The 13640-nt window shown below is 37.0% G+C and overlaps 1 protein-coding gene across 1 annotated transcript; it reads right to left on the reverse strand.

Moving 5' to 3' along the window:
- Positions 1-31: 31 nt before the first annotated feature.
- reep1 (receptor accessory protein 1) lies at positions 32-13181 on the reverse strand. Its single transcript, XM_041812944.1, has 8 exons — positions 13065-13181; positions 9606-9678; positions 9429-9505; positions 9143-9263; positions 8652-8765; positions 8204-8372; positions 4750-5012; positions 32-2199 (listed from the first exon to the last, which is right to left on the reverse strand). The coding sequence occupies exons 1-8, from the start codon at positions 13094-13096 to the stop codon at positions 2128-2130; spliced, it is 921 nt and encodes a 306-aa protein (XP_041668878.1). The 5' UTR covers positions 13097-13181; the 3' UTR covers positions 32-2127.
- Between the last annotated feature and the right edge of the window lie 459 nt (positions 13182-13640).

Below are 13640 nucleotides of genomic sequence, written 5' to 3' on the forward strand. Positions count from 1 at the left end.
TATCTTGTGAAATAAGACAATAACACAGTGAAAGTTTTACATCGTGTTTAATGGCTGAAATTCATTTAAACAGAAATATTCAACCAACAAGAACTTGATTGACCGTAACTCATGATATTAACAATTTAATGTGTTTTTTTTATTTTGAATAATCACATTTAAATTTAAGTAATGTGGCATTCTGGCCTGCCAGAACAAAATTTCCAGGATGATTTGATAACTTTAGAGCGAGTCAAAGGGGAAGATTCATCTGTAAATCAGACATGTTATTTATATACGTGAAGCCAACATGAATGTGTAGTTTAACATTTTATATTCTTTTCACAAAGCAACCAAAAATGACTTAATGAGTCATATACCATCTGAAAAGTTGAACAAACCTTTCATAAAATCATTCCAAAGTCCAATTTTCAAATTAACAACAAACATCATGCAATGATGAGTTCATCAGTCTACACACGAGTATACAAATCAGCTACTTAGCAACACATTTTTCTGTTTTACTTTGCATGTTTTTTTTAACAGGATGTCACCTCCAACACTAACACTGATACTACTAACGCTGAACACATAATCAGAGTTTTCCTGTTTATTTTTTCACCATTTATCCATTAAAAGGACATTTCATGTGCATAACGAGTGTATCTACATCAGAGTGAATGACTTGTAAACAGAACAGTTGTACCTGAGAAGCCCATTTCAAACTTCAAATCACCGCTGAAGATGCAGAAAAGTGACTGTTAAAAATCTACTGCGCAACTTCACCCAGAAAAACAACCACCACAGTGTGTAAAATGTTGCTATGATTCAGGCTCAGTGAAGAAAGATGAAGACAGGATGGCCAAACATACAGTGCAGCATCACGCCATGTTAATAAGTTAAATTTGAGTTTGTAAACTAATAAAGTCACTTAAATGGATTTCTAAACAGTAAAACAAGCAAGAAGAAGGTAAGATAGTCGTGTTAAGTGTTGCTCAGTAACAGTAGAGCAGGACACAGTGAAATAAAACATGGAGGAAGAGCCATGTTTACACACAGTAAATATATTCTCACATCTGTCTGCTACAGCTCAAAGTGACTTTTTCTGAATTGGTCTTTAACTGCTAGACAAATAAATGTCAATAAAGCGACAAAGCGTGCGTACAAACTCAACAGTAGATTGTCAAAAACAGTCTGCTTCACAAGGAAAATCTCTTGTAGTGACTTTTTTCCATTAACTGTGATAAGAATGCTTTTACTCGTCACACAAGTAAACACTGATCAATCGCAGAAGATATAAGAAACAATGAATCTTATCTTTTATTAATCTTGTAGCTTTATCATTATTGTTTCATGTCATTTTTTGGCCGTTTCAGAGTATGAGGGCAGTTATTTAAGAGTTCAAACATAGTGCAAAATGATTGTTTAATGATAACTAATCTGTGTTAGAAACACTTAATGTCATATTTTTTTTTAAATCTCTTTCTTTAAGGCTTTATTAGAGAGGTAAATAACAGAATATCCTGTCACTACTGTCTCCCCTTTTGTACTACAGTTTTGTCTAATCTAATTTGTTTTTGAGTAAAGTCTGATTTCCTGATACCTTGATAATCTAATTGATTAGTGCAGAAATAAACTGAACAGCTGTGTCTCTACACCAGATTGATTTAAAAACAGCCCCCCTTTTTTTTTTTTTTTTTTTTTTATCCTTGGCAATTCACACATTCTCTAAAAGTGACCACATCACCCGCAATGCCAGCCGTTGTTTTCAGTGACAGTACATTCTGTTTTACTAACAGAGGACGAATGACTGGGAAGACACACATGCAAATGCCAACCCACACCTGATATATAAAAACAATCAAATCAGAAAGATGAAGTTCACACAAACTGTACATAAATACATAATCAATAACCCACAAACTCAAAATGTCTATCAGCATGGAGCCCATTCACTCATTATTCTACCTCAATGTCACAAACCAAATCATGAGCCACAAGCTATATAGTTTCATATAGAGGGGTCATCATAGGTCACTTTGGTAATACCTCATCCCAAAGCAAGGCTGCTTCAGTCAAGTAGCTTTTGGCCATTCAGAGTTTTCACGTCTTGCAGCAAAGGCAGCTGGAGGAGTCTTTAGGATGGTTTCACATGGCTTCATTGTTCGAGGAAAGAGCACTCCGGGATCTTGTGAGAGGCCTTAAGACTCTAAGAGGTGGCTGGAAGGAAGAGCAAATGAGGATAAAAAGAACATAGACATTAGATTTAGTCGTCTAGCCGCAGTAAGTTTGATAGTGTGAATATGGCAGTCATAGAGCTGGATGTTCATATTGTCAACAAATCCCAAGACCAAAACAACGGTCAATACCACAGCAGATTTGGTTTCAACAAAGGGCGTACATGTTGAAAATATTTTTTTCACCAAAGCGTTCTGCAGCAATTTCAAGAAACTTTTTCATATCTTGCATCAGAAAATTTTACATTTTGTTGTGGAAAATTTTCAGAAAAAGGCATCAGAATTTTTGAGTAAATTAAGAAAATTCAAGTCAATTTCAGTCAAATTTGTTTTCCTGAGAATTTGCTGAAATTTACAAAAACAGGTCAACACTTCTGGAAAATATGGGTTAGACATTTTCAGAAGCTATTAGAGGAAACTTTGAAACATTTTACAGAATCCTTCCAAATCTTTGTGATAGTCTCTGGAAACAAGTCAAAATTCTTTAAATATGTAAGGGGAAAGTCATGAATTTTGGAGTTTTGTTAAAAATGTGAAACTCTGATAGGAAATTTTCACAAGTTTTCACAAGAAACTGTGGAAGCTTTTTCTAGAATTATCAGGAACTTTGTTGTTCTTTTTAAAAAATCTTTAATAAATCTTTTGTACATTTTTTTTTCTAGCGAAAAAAATGACCAATTCTGTCAAAAAATGTTGGGACATTTTGATTGGAAATATTGCAAAACTCCCAAGAAATTTTGAAATCTTTAGTCAGATATTTTTCTGAAACTTTTGTGATTATCCCTGGACATTGTTATCAAAATTCTTAAAATCCTTTGGGGGGAAGAATCTTGAACTTTTGGGAAATTCTGTCAAAATTTTGTTGGGGGTCTCATCAAAAATTTTTGGAAACATTTTTTGGAATTCTTTTAAACTTTTGTCAGATTTGTTCAAAACCTTCAGTGGTTATTCTTGTAAAAATTGATAAAGATATTCATTAATCTTTGTTAAAAAAAAAAAGAAATTGGAAACTTAAAGAAATTTTAAAAATCTCTGAGATATTATTTGTAAAAATGCATTAAAATAACTGTTGGAAACTTTAAACAGAAATATCTAAAACAGTTTACTATAAAACTTGGAATATTTTGTTTGACTTTTATCGAAACTTTTGTGAAAATCTCTGTAAAATTTAGTAAAAATCCCTAAATGCTTTGGAGGAAAGAGTCTTGAATTTTGGGGAAATTCTGTCAAAAATTTGTTTGAACTCTCATCAGAAATGTTTTGAAAACTTATTTGTAGGTAATTTTTAAAATTCCAGTCAGAATTGTTCAAAATCTTTTCTGACTGTCTCTGGAAACTTGAATCAGTATTCTTTGAATTCGTTAGGAGAAAATCATAGTTTTCTTTGACAAATTTTGTTACAAGTTTGTTGAAAAACTTTTACAGTAAATTCTCCCAAACTTTCACTGGAAATCATCGAAACTTTTCAGGAACTTTGTTGTTCATTTTTCAAAATTTTGATAAACTAGAAAAAAAATCTTTTGGGATTGTTTTTATGGTACAATCTCTGTCGAGGATTAGACATTTTAATCAGAAAGATTTTAAAGTGCTCACTGAAAAATTTGAAATCTTTTGTCAGTTTTTCTGAAACTTTACTCACAATTCATTCAATCTTTTTGGGGGAGAATCTTGAATTTTTGGGAAATTCTGTCAAAAATTTGTCCAAGACTCTCGTCAGAAATTTTTAGAAAATTTCACTGGAGTTTTTTGAAAGTTGTGTGGGAATTTTTGTAAACATTGATCAAAATACTCATTATTCTTTCATTTGTTAAAAAAAAAAAAAAAAAAAAAAAAAAATAATTTTTGGAGAATCTTGCTGAAACTTTCACATTTTTTAAAAGAAATCAATTATTTCCAAAAAGAGCTGGGCACTGAATTTTTTTAAAACAAGTATCAACTGTCAGACTTCACTGTCAGTCTAATACACATTTGGTTATAAAAAACAGTGCACAGATTCACCGCTTTAAAGAGATTTCTTTAGAGTGTGTCTACATTATCAAATCAATTGGTGTTTTTTGGGGATTTGTTAACAATGAGAATAATAAATAGTCCAGGTGTTAGCCTCAGGCAGTGCAATTTCATTCTGTTGGGCATGACTTTACCAAACCAATATAGTTCTGCATAATGAAAGTCCATTAATTATGCAGAAGAGTTTCATAACATTATAATAGGTTGTTATTGTCTGAGGTGAAAACACTGAAAGTCAACCCACACCATCGTGTCAGCCATGTTTGGATGTTTCCCATGCCACATTTCCAAACACGTGAGCAACTGCAAGATCACATATTCATGAGCGCTGACAATAAATCTACTGAAGTTAATACATGACTCAGCTTCACTCGTGCAGAAATCCTGTTAGCAGCCAGACTTTCCACGGTTCCAGCACATCTGAATCATGGTGATGTGTTTAAGTAGAAATTAGTAAACGGGTGAGTAGATCACCACTCTCAAGGGGCAATTGGAGTCAGGCAACAGCTGAGCTGAGGCGGTGTACCTCTGGAGCCTTCCTCTTTATCAGCCTGAGTTGTGGAGAGCCTGATGTCACCTGCACCCCTCTTTCAACCTCCTCAGGGGGCTCTGGAACTGGAGGAGAGGGAGGTGGAGAGGGCGTGGAGGGTGGGGAGGACTGGGGCGTCAGCGAGAACGTAATGGGAGTGGACTCGGACTCAGAGGGGGAAGGGGTCTGTGACAGCGAGCTCTTGGAGTCAAACTGGTCCAGCCCCAACACCTCATAGTCAGTCATGTCAAAATCCTTCTCTGTATCATGAAAAGGGTTGACGGAAGGGATAAACAATAAGAAAACCTTGCCTTCGGCTTATTGCATTGAGTATTACATCATTTCTGTGTTGTTGCTTTATCTTGGCATACTACTTCAGCCAGCTGGGATTTTAAAAGTCACAACGTAATGCATTATCATTCTACAGACTACAAAACAGAGGGGAAATGGGATGTTATTGTAAGCTGGAACCAATTTGCTACATAACAAACAAGCCTTTACATATTAAGCCCATCTGTTCTTCTGCACGATTACATCGGCTTGTTATGTTATGTAATATGATGTCAGGAGAAAACTAAAGCATTTACTTGTCAGCATTGTTCAAACTGAGTTAAAAAAATGTGAAGAGAATCTCAACAGACACATTTCTCATAGGAAATATTTTAAATATTCTCAAGAAAGACCAGAATTGGCAATAAATTCATTAGGAGAGCTCAATGTCTGTTAAAAAAGATACATACTTTAGACCTTCTGTAATTGTTTCACATGACTTTAGTTTATTTGAGTTTGTTTGTAAGTCTGTTTGATAGTTTCTCTTTGCTGCCACTTTTTTACAATATTCTAAAAGGACAGATTTAATGAAAGAAACATTTAAAAACTATTAACAAAGAGCAAAACCTGCAAGAAATGGAGACCTCAGATTTTTGTTCATGCTTGTTATGTTTGTCAAGTATAGGTACTGAGTATAGATACTGCAGTTTATTTGGAGTTCATCCCATTTGCACCACCCAGCTGCCATAAATACCTAAAATACAAACGTATACAAATGCACAGCTGCAAATAGTCCTGTACAAATGCACTGCTTCTTTTAACTATAACACTAATGGAAATCTCTGTTCTGTATGGACCAATGGGTTTTGGGCTGGGGGTCACAGTTTGGTTGAGGTGTGGAAGTATTTGGGAGTGGACATGTTTGCATTGGTCTCTAATTTGCTCTGTAGTCAGAAGAAAAACAAATGGATCATGTTGGGCTGTCTCTTTTCATTGTTATATTGGAAAATTAAAGGCAAAAGCCAAAAACTATCTTTAAATGATAGTGAATTCCTTTACTAATTTTAACAGGCTGAACTGGCTTCCAACAACCAAACACGCCAGACAGACTGTTTCAGATATCATCTGCATGGGTTATAATTCACATCGATCTGGGCAACAGTGCTTACACTGTGTTTGGGAGAGGCGGAAAACTCAAGCCATCTCTACACATGTTGACATATGTGTGCCTCTCAGCAGCCAAGGTCAAGCTCAATGGCATCTTTTTACCCAGGCCTTTTCACTCCTGGTGTTATGCCCGGAGACTATGGTAGTTTTCCAGCCTTTTGGACATTAATAGCACGACCAGGGGTTTGTGGCAACCCTACTACCCGCTCAGATGATACCCTAAACCGTAAAACCAAACAAAACTGCTCAAAATTTTTCTTGTTGTTTGTTTTCAAGAGACTGAGATATATTTTTTGTGTAATCATTACTCGTACATCTAAGTTGGGTTAACTTGACTTTTACACGTTAAATATCCCGTGGAAACTTTTCTATACTTTAAAATTCTGTTTAAATCCAATTCAGAACATGTTTAACCCTTAGAGGTCCACGGCTATTTTGCCATTTTGTTAATTTTCTTTTGACAAAATCAACCACTCAGAAAATGTATAACATGCTCATGTTTAGTACAATCTTTTTTGGCACTACCTCAACTTTATAAAATAAAAACTATATCTTTTTTAAGTTTAATTTACTGTATAAGATATAAGGCCTCCAAAAAACAACACCCCACAAAAATTGATTTTTTAAAAATTGCTTTTTGAAACAATATACTGTCATTTTTAAAAATAAATTACAATATGCTGAAATTATTAAAAAAAAATACTAGTGCCAGTCCTGTTCAGCATGACCCACTGTCTCCTATGTGTAACATTAATTTCTATATCAAATTAAAATGATCAGATTTCCTGTTTTCCTTGGTCTATTGACATCAAACAAAAACTGAAAGAAAGCTTAAAGATCATGCTTTCCACACGAAGTGATTGCAATGCAAAATGTGGCTTTGTTTTCATGCTGTCTTGTGATAGAAGTAGTGCATGATGAAATCACGCCAGTGTGATCGGGGACCCATAAGAGCTATGTCCTTATGTAAAGCTACATGGTCTTCTTCTTCTGCAGTTTTCCCTTATTTCTACTACATACTTTGATCTTGATTATTAATGCCACACAAGGTGGTCCAATTTAGGGGACTACAAATGACATTAAGTGAAAAGTGGACACTGAATCATCCACTGTACATCATGGTCCTTACAGGCAGGACTTCTCTGACTGAGTCAGTAACTTCACTCATGGTGCAAAAGTGTATAATTCCCAAAGGCATCCTGGGATCAATAAAAAAAACATTCTTCACAACAAACCTATATAATAATTTCTATCTTTTATATTAATTTTTTGTGTGTCATTGTTTCTGTGGACTTATGTTTATTTGGGGTAAGTCACTGTTTTGATTTGGTATATGTGAGAAGAAGGATGTGGGGGACGTCTTTATTACTATAAGTTATCACATATGCAAAATAAAAACAATAAAATTGTATCTTCACAAAATCTTAAAACATAACTAATGATATAGCTTATCCTTGAAATGAGAACAACCATTAATTTGTGAGCAGCCTTGGGAAGAATAAACTCTGATATAATCAAAAGTTGTGCAGATGTTTCTGTCCAATTAGTCAGCAGAGTCTAAATTTATCTACAAACAGCTGAGAAAAAAAGGCATCAGATCCTGATAAAAACAAACAACTGTTTTCACATGATGGTACACTGGGAACAAATCCCCCCAGCTACACGTGAGTTATATCACAGGATGGTTCGCCTGGCAGTCCTTTGAGGCCCCGACCTGCCCCAGACAGGAAGGCAGGACTAAGGTTATGGGGCTGTGCAGGAAAGCAAGGGTACGAAACAATATCTTTCAGCTCTGACAAGCTTGAACAGGAAGTAGGAAATCTACATCATGATCAGGCGTTGTTGCAGCATTGTAATGGAGCCATTACAGCTTAGATTTTAAGGTGTTGTGTTACATTTTTTATTACTAAATAGTTCCACTCCTAATGGCTTCCATGCTGCTTGGTGATACCTTAAGCCTGGGAGATTAAGTCAGTCTCGTTTTGATGCTCTAGACAGAAAAATGTCTGCTCACCCTTGTTGTAGCTCTCTGACTTGCTGCGCATCATAGATCTGGTCCGATGCTGTGCAGTTGCTGCTGCAGGCTGCTTGGTGCCGGGGGCGGTGTTAACGGGCTCTTCCTGATAGGAAGCGAGGTCCTGCATGCTGAAACTCCTCAGTCTGTCTGACAGCACCCCTTGGCTCTGGAGAGAGAAACACCGGGTGTTCATTTAGAGTCAGGAGCAATGTGTAATGGAGCATTGATAAAATGGGTTGTGTCATAAACTTGAACCACAGCTTTAAGATGGAGCGTATCTGAATAATGAAACACAGTACAGCATCTTTCTGATAAGTGACTGGATCGTTAAAAACAAAACTTCACAAGCATCCTGAAAAACAACATAACAGGCTCAACGACCCCACCCTGTCCCTCTACTGTACCCCCAAGTCAAAACAAAGCAAATGTCCACAGTCTGCATTACCTTTGTTGCTGCCATGACAGCAGCTGTGGCAGCAACATTCAACCCTTTTCTCCCAAAATGCACCAGTGTGTCATAGCTTTTGTCCTTTGCTTGGCAGATATACTCGTCAATATCCTGAAAACAAGAGCAAAAATAACATAAACATCGTGTCCTTCAAAGAGAAGCTCATATACATTGTGTTGACAGTCTGTTCTTATAGTTCTCAGCTTGATTCAATTGCCCTCACAAACTAATTTACGGATTTTCTGACTCAGAGGAAAAAGGAAAGGAGGAATACAGGAACAACATGACATTTCCTGCCTCCCTGTCCTGAACACATCTTTAACAGCTAAAGTGGAAAAGTGAATTGGCACAAGGGCTGTTTTGTTCTCTCGATAGCAGTGAATCCTATTATCCACAAAAACAAGCAATCTTATTTTGAGTGAATATTTTCACCAGGGCCTTTCCTTGAATGGCAGAAAGGAAGACGCAACAAAGGAAAAACGTTTCACCTTTTCTTTTGAGGAAAGCGTGGGATGAACGAACTTCCTGTAGAGAACACTGGAGCCTTTCGTGTACGGGGACAGCAGCCACACCACAAAAGCTATCTTCAGCTCATAGTAGAAAGGAAGCCTGCCACAAAAAGCACAATAATGAAACAAAGCGTGATAAAAAACAGCCTTTACACATCGGTGACAGATTGTCATGTGATATAATTACAATAAAAGACAAAGAGGTCAACCGTGCCATTTGAGGGGTCTGTATAATAATTAACATAACAGATAGAAGGCCACTTACCAACAAAGAAACATATCTGTAAACACTTCCACAGCAGTAAATAGGGCAAATATTATCCAATACATCATCCATTTCACCTAGAATGAGATGAAACAGTAAAATGAGCCGCATGCAGCTTTTTTAAATCATACTTCTGAGGAAACATTTCATATCTAAAAACAACAACCATGTACTCACGTATTCTTTCACATCTTTTGACTTTACAGCTTTATAAGATGAGTACGCCGGATAGAGTGTACCAAACACTAGTCTGGAGGAGAGAAAATATGATCATCAGTGCCAAAAACAAATGTCTCACAGTACAGAAGCCCTTTGAGGATATGCATCTCTATGTTTTAATTTCACTGTTTTCCAGTGATGAATTTTGGTTGTTTGCCTGAGATAGTCACTCATTTATCTTAACTTGAGCAATGCTTGTTAGCCCTGATATTGCACCATTTACTTGTAAAATCAAATAATAATCATGGGAAAACAAGCCTTGCTACTCTGAGATAATCAAATAAGACAAGATCTCAAGAAACAAAACAAATCACAGCTGTTAACAGGAAAATTGAGTAAAATAAAATGCCTTGATGCATGTCTATCACTAGGAAAAAGGTGTACATTGCTGTCAAAAATCAATTCTAATTGTTTCATTGACGAAACAGGTAAACACATGTTCTTATTAAAAGATCAGCATAATGATTTTAGTTTATATATGCAAACCTAATAGTAACAACCTTAGATCAGACAAAGCCTTGCGCCTCAGAGATCTTCAAGACAGTCTGGCTGCAGACAGTTCATCTATGGCCACTTTCACTGACTGTTCATCTCAGATGCCATATATCTCAAAATGGAAATACATGCTAAAACTTTCTACATTAAATCAGATTAAACTTCTATTTAGAGTTAAGGTAAGGATTAAGATACCAGATGTTAAAAGTTTAAAACCTGACTTGCAAAGCTTAACTACAAATCATTTAATAAATCTGAGTAAACTGTCTGCTTACAGGGGAAAAAACTTGTCCTACATGAGAACATTCTAACCCGGCAAGCGTAGTTTACTGACTCTGTTAGCTGCATATGCTATGTAGCTAACATAGCTACATAGCTACAACTAAGCCCACAAAGCAGCTATGCAGGCTACGTACCTATATTTTCTCTATAGCTAAGTTAGCTTTAGCTATGTTTGTTAAAGCTCACATTGCTAAAGCTAACTTTGCAATGGGCAACGGAACTATGTAGCTAACAGCAAAGCACAAGACAGGCATGTAAACTAACATAGATACATTATCCACCTAGCTAGGTTAGCTTTAGCTACTTGCTAAAGCTCAAGTTGCAAAGCTTACTAACCTATCAATAACAGAACTACATAGCTAATATAGCAAAATCTAAGCTTACAAAGCAGCTATGTAAGCCAATGTAGATATGTTATCTACGTAGATATGTTAGTTTTAGCTACTTATGCTAAAGCTCAAGTTGCTAAAGCTAACTTACCTACTGATAACAGAACTAAATAGCTAACATGGCAAATGCAAAGCTCACAAAGCAGCTTTGTAGGCGTAGATATGCATCTACGTAGCTATATCAGCTTTAGCTATGTATGCTTAAGCTCACGTTGCTAAAGCTAACTTAGCTTCTTTGGCTTATGTAATAACGTGTTACATAACCCGTGTAACGATGTTAGTTTTAGCTAAAGCTAACAAAGCTAAAGTGAGCTACTGTTTGTGTAAGTACTTCTTAAACAGGTTGATACATAATTTAATCCCAGATTATATCTCTGATCTTTTTCTCTGTTTTATTTATAAAAGGTTTCTTAGTCTGCAATGTTTGCAATGTGGTTATATCATATATGTAACTTCCAGACTTTGTATATAAATAAAGTTGAAAATTGAAAAAAAAAAAAAACTAAGACTGAAAACACTGGGAAGTCAGGGCACTCCCTGTCTGACATATAAAGCGTCAGAGATGTATGGTTTGCAGCTATACCCCTCTCAATTTTGGTGTTCTCATATGGGTCCTAGTCCCCAGGGCTTGTTGTTTTATCCAGACACCTAATTTAAAGAGTTTATTGTCCTTGAAATGGGTGGCCTAGGTTCAAATTCAGAATGCGGCTCCTTTCCTGCATGTCATTCCCCCCTCTCTTTCCCTAATTTCTGACCCTATCCATTGTCCTGTCTGCCCAATAAAGACATTAAAAGCCCAAAGTAAAAATCTTTTTAAAAGCTCATAAAATTATTCAATTAAAGCACTGAGTGAGAATAAAGAAGAGTGAAGGTAGAGATTTCGAATAATGCCTTAAAAAGGCAAAATGACTTTTCTGTCCTCATATATCCTTGTAAAGTGTTAAGAAAACTTAACATGTTTTTCTCCAACATGCAAAGCACATATTTACACAACAAATACTTGTCTGTGAGCTGTCTGATCCTCCATACCTAAGTCTGTAGTGGCAGGTTGTCAGGTGAGATCAAGGTAAATAAGACAAATATCCCTTCCAGAGGAAATAGATGAACCAAGCTGGACTTTGTCCTGACATATTTTGCAAAACAAACCTGTCCAATGAGCTGAACTTCTACACGGGAGCTAAAATTAGCATACATGTGTTTTCTCTGAATTTCTGTTGTGTTTACACATGTGATCCTGGCTGAACAGAGTACAGGGCCCTGCTGAAAGTGCTACAGCCAGGCAACAGCTGTGAGTTCGACCTGATCAAGTTACTGACCCACATCATGTTGCACCTCTAACAGAGTTCAGAGACACAAGGACACTAAAAATATCATGTGTGGGGTAAAAGCTACACCCTTCACTTTAAGATTGGGTGCAAAATGACCCCATTAAACTTCTTGCTGAACGGCTAGAGCTTCCCTCTATTTAGTAGTCCTGCCTTAGCAATAAGATCTTCTGTACTTTTAATTGCCTCACTATTTAGAGATTGGGCCTGCTGTGGTACAGTCCACACGCTCTGCAATGGCGCTGATTCATACTTTGTGCAGGTAAAAATAGCCATAACTTACACTAATAAACGTTGAATCTATTGTTAATTCTCATTCAAATTCCCAGCTTTTAAGCATTAATGCACTCATGCCTAATTACATGACTAAGTCTTACATCGTAACCCGAGAAGGCTGACCCATCCCTTTTGTTTTTTTTCCAATCTGGGACATCAACAGAGCATATAGCTGCTCTCCTGTTGTTCTGTTACCTCGCCTCACTGTGGCATTTAGCTTTATGGCTGAAAAAGACGCCTCTGACTCTTGAAGCTGACTCATGTGACCATTTCTTGGAGGGTAATAGATTATTCATCCCGTCACGTCACCTCTTTGTCTGAAATAAAAAAGCCACTTGATAAACACAAAGAGTGCATGTCTTCAGACACACAGCAGGTCCACACAGGCCTTACTCAGCGTTTCTAATGTAACAGCAAAGTGCAGTCTTATTCGGCACGTTTTCTCACAAATTAGCACCTCGACATCTGCTCTCCCTCCACACTGACGTCTGTTTTTGATCCAATATCAGACAAATTTGCGGGGGCATGTAAAGCGCGCCGCGCATGCACCGCCACAGAGCTGCTCAAACACCCGCACTGAACATGAAGCGATATAAATAATGAATCTACCTGAGAGGAAGCATATGCGAAGTAATAATAGAATGACTTACACCACAAGTCTAGAGATGATCCAGGAGACCATTGCGCTGGAAAGGCGACAGGACGCGCTGTCTGCGGGGAGGAGTTTCCTCCAGAAGATGACAGGCGCGTCCAGGCGGCAGCGTGCGGACGCAAACAGGCGGCAACGTGACGCGCGATCAACAGCGGAGGATCGCTCTTATCCATAGATGGCAGTGTTGCATTACTAAGACAGCAAAGATGCACAGCATGCTGAGGGTGGTAAAGCCAAGTCTGTGTTTAGATGTGATAAGACCGAGTGGATTCCCTGATTACATGGTAAATATCTCACTCACAGACGCTTTTCAAGGAGTATGTAAGGTCACATTCAACACTGACCGTACCTGGAGGCAGTAGTACTTGCACAAATGCATAGGCACATTACCAGGGGCCTTAATGCAAAGGTGAAGATGCATGATGTGTGAGGTGCATGTCAAAAATGACTAAGAATTGGGATCAACATTTAAAATGTGAATAAGGTGCCAAAAGTGCATAGAATAGCATGAAAATAGAGTTTAATAAACAAGAAAAAAATATAGTGAAGGGCCTTTAGAGGTTCAAGCCCCTCA

Source organism: Cheilinus undulatus, linkage group 18, assembly GCF_018320785.1.
Source record: "Cheilinus undulatus linkage group 18, ASM1832078v1, whole genome shotgun sequence".
NCBI classification, from domain to species: domain Eukaryota; kingdom Metazoa; phylum Chordata; class Actinopteri; order Labriformes; family Labridae; genus Cheilinus; species Cheilinus undulatus.

What these genes read in the sequence shown, in the direction of transcription:
- reep1 (XM_041812944.1), bottom strand. Translation starts at nt 13,096, where the DNA reads ATGGTCTCCTGGATCATCTCTAGACTTGTGGT. An exon ending in GTCAGAGAGCTACAACAAGG is followed by an intron (nt 5,013 to 8,203) that starts GTGAGCAGACAT and finishes TTCATGATACAG; the next exon opens with AGAAGGATTTTGACATGACT. An exon ending in TAAAGAGGAAGGCTCCAGAG is followed by an intron (nt 2,200 to 4,749) that starts GTACACCGCCTC and finishes TCTTCCTTCCAG; the next exon opens with CCACCTCTTAGAGTCTTAAG.